General features: G+C 37.8%; 1 protein-coding gene across 5 annotated transcripts in view; it reads right to left on the bottom strand.

The window, feature by feature from the left end:
- LOC146525489 (protein diaphanous homolog 3-like) overlaps positions 1 to 14,967 on the bottom strand; it is a 174,694-nt gene that overhangs the window by 65,220 nt on the left and 94,507 nt on the right. For all 5 annotated transcript variants that reach the window (XM_085176358.1, XM_085176439.1, XM_085176521.1 and 2 more), the window contains one exon: positions 12,776 to 12,911. In XM_085176358.1, the coding sequence (XP_085032484.1) occupies positions 12,776 to 12,911 (136 nt within the window). The remainder of the gene's footprint in view (positions 1 to 12,775; positions 12,912 to 14,967) is intronic.

Raw genomic sequence — 14,967 nt, 5'->3', positions numbered from 1 at the left:
TTCTAATTTATTTTCCCAAACCACGTGGAGCCGCACTATAAGGTCTCAAGAGCTGCAGGTTGCCGCTCAGGTCTAACAGTTGCTATTAAAATGTCAGACACCAGTTTTGAATTCCATATAGAGTTACAAATCTTTTTTCTATTTTTGTATTCATTATTATATTCCAGTCAATCAACAGTATGTCTTATCAACCACCTTCTGCATTGATCACATTGATTAACTCTCCCCATGGTTATTTTGGATTGCAGTATTAAGTAGAAAGAATATCTGCAAGAAACATCTTGGTTATGCTTAAAACTGTAGCCTAGGAAAAAGGAATTTTGAGATACCATTTGAGAGTCAACTAACTTTAGTGAAGAACAAGAACTGATCTGCAAGCTCCAATATACTGACCTTTAGTAAGTTGAGGGTGTCTCAAAGGATATACAAAATAATACTTCTTTTAAAAAAAATGGCACAAGAAAAATCATATAGCAAGCAAGTGTTTCTGCCGACCACACAGTGATTGATCCGCTCTGCTGCTCTGAGACTAGCCAGCTTTATAGACTGTAACAGAATACATAATTAAAATTTAAAACTGACTAGAACTGATAAACCTGTAGCTCCTTCCTTCTTTCTCTGTTACAGAGAGAAAGTTATTTTTCACACAAACTGCTTTATTTAAATGTGAAAAAATTTTTAAGAATTGTTTATGATTGCTGAGACTGTATTCAATGTTTAACCACGTCTAACATGCCTACAAGGTTTTGTGCTTCTTTTTCCATCTGAAACACTTTCACGAGAGATTGCCTGAGAGATAACCATCTTGGGGCCTACAAACTGAAATTTTCTTATTATACTTAAAACTAACCTAAAAAAGTGCCAATAGGCTCAGGGTTCTGTATTGAGGACAGAAGATCCCAGTGGTAGTTGGCTATGGTTGTACCAAAGCCCTTCACCAAGCTGTGACTACAAACACACGCACAGAGTAGATGTATAATGGCCCACTTCCTTGTCTGTCTGCTCCAATGTGTGCGTTTGTTGTGCTTTTCATTTACAGCAGTTGCACTCCTCTGGCTGATATGTGCCTAGTTCTTCATCATTACGCAGAGCGGAGAGGCAGCTACAGTTTCTGAGCAAAACCAACGCCCCTCGACGTCCAAATTTGTCTCCAGTGCTGTAGCAATTCATCACAGACAGCAAGCTTTGCGCTCGCTACAACACACACAGACGCACGAGAGAGAAAAAATACACACAAGACAGAAAACAAGCAAAAAGGAGCAGATCAATCTATCGCAACCTGCAGTGTTCGCCTTCATGTGTAGTACTCCGTTTGACTCCAACCCACAAGAACATGAAACGCTTTGTGTGCCTCGGGAGGCGAGGAAAAACGAAACCCACTCAGATCTCCCGCCTCAGGAATATATGGGAGCAAAAACAGTCCAATTTTACACATCAATCAGATGCAACTCAAAAAGGCCGAGACAGAAAACTGCTTTATACAATGTAGACAAGAGGTTCTTTCAGACATCCCAACACTGAAAATCATAACATATATTTATATACTTACACCCACGTGCTCACAAACTTGGAGAGAGAGCAATCACAGACATGTCACATGATTTGTAATGGAGGGGAAACACATGGCAGCAGAATATTAGTCAAGCTCCCAGCTGTGAAATGGGTTTGAAAGAGTCATTCAGATCTTAAAGGTGGTGTTGAGGAGGAAGTGGCAGGAGAACTAAGATTGCTGAATAGGAATAGGACAATGACTGAGTCGCATCCCGGCTCTGATGTGCACAATTTGCCTCCCTCTTTCTATTCTGGGGATCAGGGCTTTCAGGACAGGTGTGCAAAGTACACAGAAACCTCTATCAATGCAGACACTTCTGAGAACTAGTCTAGGCTTTCTTTATACCTGTTTAAAAGCTTAATAATAGTAAATGCTACAAGCTCACAATTTCATCAGTGAAACTTAATAATAAGCTTGAAGTCCTGTGTTTCTGTGCTGAAAGATATCAGTAAGTTGCAAATGGGCTCTAATAAAATGTGTCGAGCTTACTACTGTGCTTTGTTGGGAAGATAGGAAAAAAATGTGTGAAAGGATTTTTTAATGTATGTTATGTGTGTGAAAGTAAAGTGCAAATGTAGAAATACAATTGAAAAGGTCAAATGAACAAGAAGATAAAAGCCGAACATGGTTTACTCTCCCAGAAAACAAAAGAATAGACTCTTTGAATCAGAATAAAGTCTAAACTGAACCTCTACCTCTGGGAAAAAGCAATAGTTATCCTCCTGTCTGAAGTGAAACTTCAATCACCATCTATTTAATCAGAGCCTGTTCAAACTGGCGTTTTCCATTGTCTGGACAAGTAATCTGTCCTTGTGTCAGTGTCTACCCTTTATTCAGACCCAGACTAATGTCTCCCGCCACTTCACTCAACAGGATGTAGCACTTATCATCAGGACGATGACCCAGTCGTAGCAGTGTGTAGCTGAGGTGGGCTGGAGCAAGGAACGAAATAGGGTCAATTGGGCTGGGATAGAAAAGCTAAGGAGAGAAAATGGCATGCCTGAGTACAATGAATGCAGGCCCACCACGGTGTTCCCTTGAACACTTAGAAGACAAATGGTGCCGCAAGGCTAGTCAGCTACCTTTCTCTACATTGAATACCCACTTGGACTTCACTTTGATACTCTGAGTGGAGAAGAGGAGGCTTATTGCAAGGCAAAGTTTTCATATAGCTCCTATGTTACTATGGCACCTTTGCTAAAAACACATTAACCCATCAGAATAGCACCCAACGTGATTGTCAGATGAATCAAGGCAGTTACAATTCTGAAAACTATGGTAAGGAAAAGGAAAGAGATAAAGACAAATTGTGATAATATGCCTTGATTGAATAATAATAATCATCTTGTTACAATATAATAAGCCCTTGGGACTGAACTTTCATGTTGTGTCATTTTGCCCAGCGTAAAGACTTTTGCAGACATGCAAAAAACAAAACAAACAACAAACCAACAACAGAAGCTCTCTCTTCACATCACACTGCAAAAATATCCGGATAGAACTTGAGGAACATAAGAACCTAAAATGTTGACACAGATTCTAATCTATGGAGGCTGAATGCCAGAGCTGACAACACCCAAAATATTTCCTGCTAACAATCCATTTCCAGTCCCCACATTTATTATTATATGAATGATTTCGTTTGGATTTAATTTATTTCATGATTTCTGCTTTTGTATGACACCACATATTGATATTTTATTATATAAAATTCAAAAACAAAATAAATGTTTTCATACTGAAAGAATAAAACTCATTGCCTATTCAGTCCACCGTTGGTGCTGCTGAGTGTATGTGTGGACAACGCCAGATGGCCACCCCTCCCTGAGCCTGGTTCTGCTGGAGGTTTTTTCCTGTTAAAAGGGAGTTTTTCCTTCCCACTCTTGCCAAAACGCTTGCTCCTAGGGGGTCATATGATTGTTGGGTTTTCCTCTGTGTGTATTATTGTAGGGTGTACTTTACAATATAAAACGCCTTGAGACAACTGTTGCTGTCATTTGGTGCTGTATAAATAAAATTGAATTGAAAATTAAACTTATGATGTGTGGCTCATTATCTCACAAAGAACTGTTGACTGTTATCTCGTGCTTAAAATAACAGTACAGAAGTTCATGCATTTGCATTTAGTTAAACTAGACTGGACTGCAGGGCAGTTTTTCATGCCACATGCAACATTCTCGGTTTAAATGACAATGTTGGCCAGTATGTCTATTTGACAATCCAGCAATCCAGGAGCAATTTTGCTGCAACAAAAATGGCTTAAGTGTGAAGAGGAGACTGAGAACTGTATTGTACGAAATGAAACGGACACTTACAAATTGTGCCTTTGGGGATATAAAACGCAGGTGAAAAAAAAAGGTCAAAATAAAAAATTTGCTATATATATTGTTTCCAATACTCAGCACATTGCAAAAATGTTTAAAACCATTCATGTTGTCTCTTGAGTTAAGTATTGTGATTATATTGTACCGTAGGGTCTCAACGGACTGCATTATGTTCGCTACTGGTTTGTCTTGGATGACTTCCTGGGAAGCTCTCACTGTACTTGGTAACAAGTGTCATCAACTCGTAGGGTAATTTTTCTCACACCTAACTGTTATACTGTGTGTCTGGTGCAGGTGCAGAGTCTATTTTTGACACACACATACACAGAAACACACACACACACACACGCACACACACACACACACACACACACACACAGAAACACAAGGTAGAGGCACAAAACCTACATCTCTACAAATGCCCGACTACAATAACCTTTTCTTTTATATAGCAATGGACCAATGAGCTCCCGTCATGCACACATTAATTTCACAGTGTGCAAGAAGGGAAGGATGTGTGTCAGTGTGTCAATTATATGAAAGGGATGCGGCAGCAAACTATAGCGGGGAAAATTAATATTCTTTCAATGGTACCATTAATTTAATACATAATGAATACTAATACTAACTGAATACTCAATGGAGAAAAAAAATAAGATTGTCATACTGTTGTATATCACAGTAAATTCCAGCAATTATCATCTATCACCACATCCTTAATAACAAGGCAATCTCAAATTTATAAAAGCCGAACTATAAGGAACTGTAGGACTGGCAGAATAAATCTCTCATGAGAAAGCAGACTCTCATACTAGCTTCCTGCTTCTCAAACAGATTTTTATTCTTTCCCTTTCTTATGCCCTTCCTATACTTTTAGTATCTTTGCATGCAGGGTAGCATCTGTAGCAGTTCTTCTATTTGACATCTTAATAGTTCATTGCTTGTAGCCATGTAGGGAATGTTAAATAAAGCTCTGATGTGTAATTTGTCGCTCCACAAACATTCCTGCTCCCGGCCTACCCTGGGAGTTAATGCAACAGATTTGTCATACACAAGCTAGGCACAGCCAGAGGAGGAAGAAAAAACACCTATTCAATGTGAATTTCAATCTCCATAGGGCTCTATGCAAATGCATGCAAGCTGATGCTCCTGCTCTCTCAAAGTGCCAGAACAGACCAATGACGAAACCAGGCTGTCTATTATAGTGCAGGTAGAAGAGCTGGAGGAATATCAGAAGGAAATTGGGATAAGCTCACGTTCGAGGAATACAGAACTAGGCAAAGCTAAAAAACAAACTGAATGCAGATACCTGTAACAGGTAAAGAAGATTAAATTCGTTTTGATCATTTCCTCCAAAAAAATCCCTCCCCTTTCCTTCCCTGTCTCATTGCTCTGCCCTTCAGCATAATGTGGATACACAGCCTCTCTGGGGCTTTTTAGGGAATTGATGGATAATCAGATGATTACACAGAAAATCTCCATTGAGGACAATCCTCCCTGACAAACAAAGAGAAAGCTCTTTAGTTAATAAATAGGCTGAGAGACAGAGAGAGAGAGATAGTGAGAGAGTCAGAGATAGTGAGAAAGACAGAGAGAGGGAGACCAAATCCTGTCCTGGGTTGGTAGAACAATGCCAAATCTCTATCACGTATTCATTTCATCCAAACAGTCCGCGTGTATGCATGCGTGTGTGTGTGCATGTGTGCAATGCCAGAAACATCACGCCTTAGTTATGTCACCGAGTTTGCCTTTAGCTTTATCTTAAACTGAGCGTATCTAAATAAATTTCAAGCTCTAGGCATATTTATATAAGCCTTTCTGACAAAAATTGGCTGAAGTTTATTCTTCAGATTTTCTTATTTTTGAACTACTTTTTTTTTTTAATTGAAAAGTTTGCAGTAAAAACACTCATCAACCAGAGAGGCAGGAAAGAAGAAGAGATGCCAAGTTGTCAGTTGGAGTAATTTACAAACTAAACAAGCAAGAGTTTTTCAAATTCACACAAGGATTGAAAGTGCTCAGTGCCAGCAGAGGATGCTGAAAGCCCTATGTTGGTGATCTACTGTTAATATGCCATATGACTATAATGATCTGAGGTACATCAAAATCTTAGGTAAAAATATGAAAAATGTTAAGCAGCGAGGCTTCTTTGAAACAATATTTAAAGCCAAATAGCAGAAATTTGGTTTTAAATGGGTAGCTAAACACTGGACAAAGAAGAAGCAGAGATTCTATGTAATTGTGGCTTGGATTCTCAATTTTCACACTCCAGGGCATTCTAGTCTTCCTTTTAGATACATTTTTATTTTAGTTATATTGTTATAACTACCATTCTACCATTCACTCTACCATCACGAGCCTTTCGAGGCCTTTTGCACAAAAGCATCTACAGTAATATGCCTCATGGTACGGTATGGTACCCTTCTCCTCAACCTTGGTGTGCAGCTTTCAAACAAACATGTTGTGTAACAAGGGGAGTAATTTTCATAATTTCAATGTCATCCAACAATTTTGCCATCTATCTCTCTTGTGCTAAAACATCACACGAACAATACAAACAGGTAGGAGTACCTTATCCACACAAAGTGTTTGATAATAACTGCACACAGCACCTCAAAGCCTGCACCTGCAGACCACTGATAATCAATTAACTAACATATCAGGTCTTTGCAACAGTACCACAACCCACAAACACTGTTTTATGTGCAGTAGTTTTATTTTTTGCCTTTACCTCTTTTGCTGGCATTAACAGTCTAGTATAGAGAAGACAACCCATCTATAGGACAAATGTTGAAATTATTCAACATGCGTGTTTACTGGATGAGCTCAAAACCGTACGATTTCAGGAAATCTGTGGCAAATGTGTTCCCAGGCCAGATCAAAGAGAAATGAGGTGGTTTGTATTATGCTTCAGCCAAGACAGGCCTTGGTGTGGCCTGATAGTAAAGCCACAGCTGTATGTTTGGCCTGGATGGAGCACAGTGGTTCTGATCTTGCACCCTAATGTCTACAGGAGAGCTACAGTGCTTGGCATAGTAATGCTGACTGTAGATGCTGTTGCAGAGCTAGGACTGCCAAGCTAAATGGCTCTGCCAGCTTTAGTGTGGGCACTGAAAATGGGTCTGAACTGTTGAACGTGTTTCTGGCACCAGGAGTGCTTGTAGGTAAAAAGGGGGGAAAAGAGAGGAAAAAAAAGAAAAAGAAAATTGGCAACAAAAAGCAATTCGGTTAGGGATCAGACTGTCTGGCATAAGGCAAATATTTCCTTGTTAAGAGTTATGTTTGGAGAATTCTAGTTAAATAACTATTCATCTAGTAGCACTTTGATAAGAAAAACTTGTGTATGTAGACATATTTACAAAGGCACTGAGGGTGTGTTCATGGGGACATCCTGCTTCAAGGAAGTTTGGATAATACATTCATACGTTTGAAGGGTTATTAAATGTGTTTAAATAGGACAAGAAATTACATTGCTGTGAAGTTATGGGGTGACAGTTGCTCTGCATTTTGATGTGGCAACCACAAGATAAACAGTGACAACAAACAGTAGTACAATATAAGGCATTATATAGTAATGGATTCCATATTTGCTTGTGTGGGATGGGAAACCTTGCAGATGGGCATTGTACATTGGTCCACAAAAATTACTTCCCAGCAGTTTCCTTGAGAGCAGTTGACAGTGAACTGGTTCATTCAAATTAATCAGTTGGGTCGCTTTGAAAATACAAAAATGATACTGGATCTGTATGCGGCTTGGAAGATTTTTGTAGAATTTTAACTCCAGTGCATAGTTCTCATATTCACTTCAAGCAACCAATGACTTAGCGGGCCAGTGTAATTACACCTTCTACAGTCATCACGTTATGCAAAATAGGAAAAAAATAGCATTCTGACAACACTGTAACTGGTAAAGGGAAGCCATAAAATACTGATTTTTTTGGGACATTATTCTGCAGACATAACATCTGACAAAGCACAGACAGCATTTAAAACAACTCTGCAAACTGCAAATGTACCAGAAGCATAAACTGGATGCTTATTAAATTCTAAATGCAGTAGGTAACCTTTTTAAAAATGATTTGATTTTTGTCTTACTTGCTGTCACTATATCCTTGCAAGAATACAAGAGTCAGATATTCTGTGAAAACAATCAGCTTCGGCTGGCACCTCCAAATAGTGGAAGGAGCTACTGTGCCTCCAGAAAAACAACTAGTCAGACCAAGAAAAATTGCAGCATGTGTACACGCGGTACATCTTCCCTCTGCTGCACACGCTGTTGCTCATTTAAGCTGAAGTTCTCCAGCATTCAAATTCAGTCAAAACTTTAATGGTCCTTCAATTTCTCCCGCTGAAGAAGACGGTGAATGCTAAAATGGGAGTTTTTGTATTGGAGATTGTCTTTATGAAATTAGTTTGGTATTTATTAACTGTGACAATTGTGGTTCTGCTCTCACAGCTAAATGTTCTCATCATGAGTGCATTTACATTGGCAGTAATATTGACCAGACTTTCATTTGTTCAACAATTTGAATTACAATATGCTCAAAGGTTATTATAGAATTTTTTGCCCAATGATGCCACAAATGTCTGTCATGGGTTTAATCAGAAACATAACAACTGAGTGAGCAGGGCTGACATGGAGAGACTTTACGACGCATGGCTAAACTACGTCCACTAGCACAATGATTGGCCTAGCCATAAACACACATGCAGCCATGGTGGCTCATAATGAACAATAATTTAGCCAACTGATGCATATTTATCTTGCCAAGATCCCATTCTCTACAGTAATGTCAGACTTCATTAACTCTGGGGTGGGTGAGCGACCAACTTTTTGAGTCTTTTAGAAAAACTGCAAAGTGCATCGAGTGAAAACCAGCACCTGGTTTTTGTCCTTTTGTGGAGAAACACAGCTTCAAATAGAGTCTATCTAGGCCTGCTTTTTGTTGTCTGAGAACAGCCACCTGCTGACATTTGTTAGCATTTTGACATTTGATAAAATGAACAACAGCCACATACTGTTGGCAAGTCGCTCTCAGATAAGTAACAAAATATCTGTTTACACTGCTGTGTTGACTCTACTGTAACAGCCTTACCTGCAATTATGGCTCATAATGCAAATTTGGTCTGATACGCACAGCTCAACAAGAGGGAATGAGGTAACAAATACTGTTTTTTTTAAGTGAAACGTCTGCTGAATTTGCAATTATGACTCATCAATCATTCTATTGCTGTTCCGTTGTGTAAATGTTCTCAAATCTTATCTGAGGAGCTCTGTGCTCATGGAAAGAGAAGGTTTTATCTGATCTTTAGACACTAACATTTGCTAGGGAAAACGTATAGATACATTTTAATCTTGTTCTCTTATTATTTAGGTTCAGGAAAAAGAATAGATAACTGCTCTGTGCCCTTGTCAAAGACCAAATGCAGTGTATCAGTGTTATAAAATGTAATTAAAATAAAAACTGAAGCCAACAAGTGGTTAAAGAAAAGACTATCGGGTGGACAAGTATTAATTAATTATGACTTTCTGAAAATGCATTTATGTTAACAGATATGAGCTTCTTTCACTAGGGAGTTTCAGTGTTACTCCCACTTGGAGGTGTGTTATGATTTTGCTTTCTAACTGTAAGATAAATTTCCCTTGAGAGAAAATATGTTCATCAAATGCAGCAGCAATACAAATTTAAATATTTAATAGTGATTTATAAAACTACAGCCTGTATCGGATAATGTATGATACAAGCCAGAGTAACAGCCTCCATCTGTGTAAGACGCAGTAGTATCCCTTGAGAACAACATTTTAGACAGCTAGGTGCTGTCTTCTCAGTTTTTGCTGAAAGTTGGAAAGGAGACAATGATTTATAAGATTCAGGTCCCATTTATCAATGCAAAATATCAAAATAAATGAGGAATGTTTAACAGTAACTTCTGTCTTCACAGCATGCAACCACTCAAAGTAAACACTGATGCTGCATTTATACGATAGTTTGTACACCCCATGCAGTATCGCTTAAAAGTCAAATGACTTAAAACAGTGTCACGTAACTGCTTCATTTTCAAATTGAACACAAGCTTTGTCCACCTCCTTTATTTGTGGTTGCAGACTCCATGTTTTCCCGCATGTAGGATACTGTACAGCACTGCACACATTTTTCCAGAGATGTTCTGTCGTTCTTTAGATAATTTTTTCCAGCTGTTCTTTGCTGGAGGGGTTGTTGCTCTACCTTCCTCTTTAAAAACACTCCAAAGGTGTTCTGTTGGATTCAAGTCAGGAAATGCACCAGCCAGGTCATAGTTTTACCTTTTTTCTTTTTCTCTGATTTTGGCAATCTGCTGTATTATCATGCTGGAATATCATTCTTGTACCAGGCTACCGGAGAGTGGGAGGCATGCTGTCAGAAAATATTTTGTCTTACATAAACACGCATTCATGGTGCAATCTATAAATGTCAACATGTCCCTATCATCACATTCCCACCTCTATGCTTCATTGTAGGAACCATGCACTCTAGTAGCCCTTGCAAGGTTAATGGGAAATATGTTGGACGTCATCTGAATTACACAAATTTATTTTAGTTTTATCTTGCATATGTGCCAAATGCCTAATATGTGAACAAGACTTTTTTTCTTCTTCTTTTAAGTGGGGTTATCATTATGGTCTATTCTTTGCACTGTTTAAGTCAGGGATTTCAAACTAAGTTTAAATCGTGGGCCAGACCAGTGAAAAACCCCTTTCTGTCATTGTAAGGACATTTAACTAAACAGGTCATCCATAAAATATCATAATATAAGAAAACAAAGTGCAGTTTCAACAATACATCTCCATTTTCTGCACAATACATGTGTAAAGCAAAAGGGTCTGGCACCTCATTTTGTCATTTCATTTAATTGCTTATCTATTGTATAACTATTTGATGCAGTATGAATGGCAATGGTGGAGGTCTTTAAAATCTGTAAAACTACAGTTAGAAAGTTCACAATCCATGCCCTCATTGCACTTTTTCCAAAGCCTTTCACTGGGTCATACTGGAGTCTTTGCTGAGCCCATTCTGGCCCCCAGGCCTTATTTTTGACAGCCATGGTCTAAGCTGTCCCAGAAAATCTGATTTTCAATGATGACCCCTGTTTCAAGTCTGAAGCACTTGTCTGTCTCAGAAAGATTGTGACACACTGTCAATACCGTCATTTTAGGAGGGCAAACGCTAGAGCTCTGATTGGTAGTACTATGGCTTCTTCTATACCTCCTGATTACTGCAGCAAATATATTTCAGTTGATTTTTTGAGGGTCACCAATCTTCTTTTTATCCTTTTCCATCTTTCTGAAGTCTCACAATGATTTCTTCAAGTTATCAAAGCAAGGCGCAAACACGTAACTATTCAAATTCACATGGGATTTTATGACCATGTTCATGCAATTCAACTGTGCGTTGAATTTAATTTCTCATTCATGTGTCAGTTTATTCACTTTTAGTGCACTGAGTTTCTGCTCTGATGGATGTGTTTTAAAGTATTTTCTTTTGTTTAAAAGAGGAAATACACTACTTTGAAATAATGCATTTATTGACAGATAATGCAATCACATGACACTTAAGTGATACTGCACAGGGCACTCACTCAAGTCACAAACTGAACAAGATTAGGCTTGTGAAACTTGCCCCATCACCCAAATAATTCAAAATAGTTTCCTTGTTTTACACATATAAACTGATATATGGTGCATGTGGCATTATTGTTGAACCTACTGTGCACTCATTTTCTATTAATATGTCAAAGCATGAGCGTAAGCTTCTCTGATACTGCAATAGGAGTGACTGTCTTTTTTTTTTCTTTTTTTTAATGTATCATTTCTCCAAATCAGATTCTTTACTCTAATTTAGCACTTGTCTGAAAAGTGTTAAAAAAAATAAATAAAAAGGCTATATTTATTTTTACATGTGAGCAAAAAGCATTCTGCTAAATTCTGGGCAGAAATCAGAAGAAACTATTTTTTCCTTTGTAGAGTAATTCTTATTCTGCTGCATTTGGCTGCTTTTCTCTTTTTTTGAGAACCAAAAAGATACCACCTTTTTGTGTGTCCTAGTTTATGACCTAGTTATCTTGAAATGTTGAAACATAAAGAAGGATTTCATTTAATGTTGGCAGTTTGTAGCATCTCCTTTAAAAGGCACTGGCATAATACTTGGCTTGCTCAGAAAGACTGGATATGCTAAGGTTACAAACACTGTGTTTCAACAAGAAGAGGTGAAAGTGCTGTGTTGTAGTGATACTCTGAATCCTGTCAAATGTTTCTGACCTCTCAAGATAGGTTAGTTAAAAAGTGACCTTCTGTAATCCTTGTAATATTGTAAAAAAACAAAAAACAAAAACAAAAACAAAAAAAACCCCACTGTCTACAAGGGCACAAATGAAAATAAAGCAACACAATAAAGCTCATGTCTCAAATTTGTGTTACTATGTAATAGTGGTTTAATAATGCACGGGTCAACTACATTTGATGGCTTAATTGGTTTGAAATAATTAAAGTTAAGACTGTAATTTCAACATGAGTGATATGGACAGAGTGACAGTTTAAAATAAAAGCCTTATGACACGCTTTAATATCACATAATGGATATTATTTTAAACATTACTTAACTACATCCATCAATCAAAATGAGATGACAGATTTTCTCTACAGATGTGGGGGGTTTATTTTTATAGTGTTGAAAACTGAATTGTGAGAAAATAGCTGTCAATTCTAATCCATTAAAATTTGGGCTGTATGTTATAAATGAGATTCGTTGTCTCTGAGTGATCTCTTACACCGCTTGACCCTAGATTGATTCAGCACACGGCTCTGTGAAAGGGGTTTATCGTTGCAAGAGTTGACAGGCAAAGCAAATTATGCAGTCTTTACCTGCATTGACTTCCAGCAACCTCCTCTTCTTCTGCTGTCTTTCCCGCTTTTCACGCTCTGCCTTCTCCTTTGCTGCCCGCGCTCTCCTCTGTTTCTCCTCCGTCTCCCTCTGCCTGAAGTTCTCTTTCAGTGCTTGCTGCGGGGCAGAGACAGACAAAATGTGAGGGGAGGAGAAAAAAAAAGAGAAAACATGATGGACTGCTAAGTGGGGTTAATTACAATAGTGCTAAGCCTGTCAAAGAGGGAGGCAGCAGTCAAACCCTGATGAAATCTTTATCAGGCACCACTAAAGTCAGATGAAGCTTCTTAGCTGCACTGTGATTCAAGTCTTCTGAGACAAAAAAAAAAAAAACACGAACTTCACATCACTGAATTCAGAGACTAGATTGATGAGATTGATGGAACAATGATCAAAGAATCAAGAGAAGCTGATGATTACAAGCAATTCTGTTCTTTGACTTTGAGTTGTAGCAACGTAGAATTTGATTTTTCTTTACATTTTTTCCTATAATTTGTCTTTTTCATCAGATACAGACAGCATTACCTTACTGCAGAGTGTAAAAACATTTTTGAAAGGTAAATTCTTTCAGTACTGTTTTAACATATACAGATTTAACGTTCAGCAGACATCTGGCCACTGTGGTAGGCTCAAAATGAAAATATGTGAACTTTATCTAGTCACGTAACAGCAGGTGAGTGTGATAGAAATGTAAACTAAACATAACACAATTCAACATTAACTGGCTGTACAACAGATACTGAGCAAAGCTTACAAGGGATTCTGTGCGGGTTGCAGCGTTAAATAAACATGACCAAAAACTGAGGTTTCTTTAAAAGAAAGTGTTTATGGTTACACAAGAATAACCTGTTCATGTTAGTTTGTTATGGAATAACTGCAGATACTTTCTTACATTGAGCAGGCATAAAAGTTAGAAAACATGTTTTATTGTGACTAAAATAACAGTTTAATGTAGAGTGATGTATTTCTAATAACCTGGCTCTCCATCTATAGCTTTTTGGGGCTGTCTATAATCGGTTTTAAAATGTTTGGTAAAGTTGTGACTGAGGCTTTGGTAGCAATGAATCCATCTTAAGAAGAACATATATTATCAGTAACCAGATTGCTAACTGGAGCATCAAATCTTTAGCAAAGAGGTTTACTTTTTTTTTTTTTTGTTAAGTATACACGCTTAGTGATTTCAAGCTAATTAATTTGCAAGTTTAAGTGAACAACAAACACAAATATCTATGTTGATCAACCACATGGACATAGCAATAGTTTTAGTTTGTTTGCTGTACAGTACTTCTTGTACTCCAGAATATTTCTGCTCCTAAGTATTATATTTTTCTGTCCTAAGAGAATTTTATTGGAATTTGCAGGATCAAATATTATTCGCTGGAGGCCTTTAAGCATGAATAACCTACGTATAGTACAGTTCATACAACACTGGTGGTTGTTTAAAATCAATATTTGGTCTTGAGTCTTTCAGATGTCACTAAATGTTACTGACATTTAAACATGCTGATGTAGCCAAACTTCCAAACTTATGTCATTCATTTGAATCAGTCTCTTTAGGGAGAACCCGTCTATAAGGACATCTGGTATGCATCAACTATTGTAACTGCAGGCTCTGTAGTCCCTGTTGTTAAACTCCTCCAATCGTTTCAATAGCTCAATAACGCCACAGCCGAGAGACAGACTGCTTATGATTTAATAGAGTGCTAGCACGATTGCCACCCTGATCAATAGCCAGTCACTTAAAGCAAGGGAGTCTAGGCTTTCATCAAACACCCAAGTTCTCCCCCTCAAACCCCCCTCCACTTGGGTTTTTTTTTTTTTTTTTTTACACAGCTCAGCTTGATGGGCAGGTCAGTGATAGAATAGTAATATCAAACCAACATAAATGTATACACACAAAAACACATACACAGACACTACAAGAACTGCGTAGTATGGGGAGAACTACAGTGGCACACTAAAGAGGGGCAATCACTTATTGAAACCCACTGACAACATCTTATTATGTCGGCATACAAGTGACTATAGTTGGAAATTATATGGTCAACTTGAATTCAAAACATTTCAGTATATTTGATTGTTTCAAAGGTCTTGTTGATGCTCAGAGAAATTTTTAATTGAATAAATAAAGTGTATATTACTAATAATAGGGTTGTAACTGCATACAGTACTG

The sequence above is a fragment of the Neolamprologus multifasciatus genome, chromosome 1 (assembly GCF_963576455.1).
Source record: "Neolamprologus multifasciatus chromosome 1, fNeoMul1.2, whole genome shotgun sequence".
Lineage (NCBI taxonomy): Eukaryota > Metazoa > Chordata > Actinopteri > Cichliformes > Cichlidae > Neolamprologus > Neolamprologus multifasciatus.
Note: the sequence above shows the minus strand (reverse complement) of the source record. Positions and strands in the feature narration are given on the sequence as shown.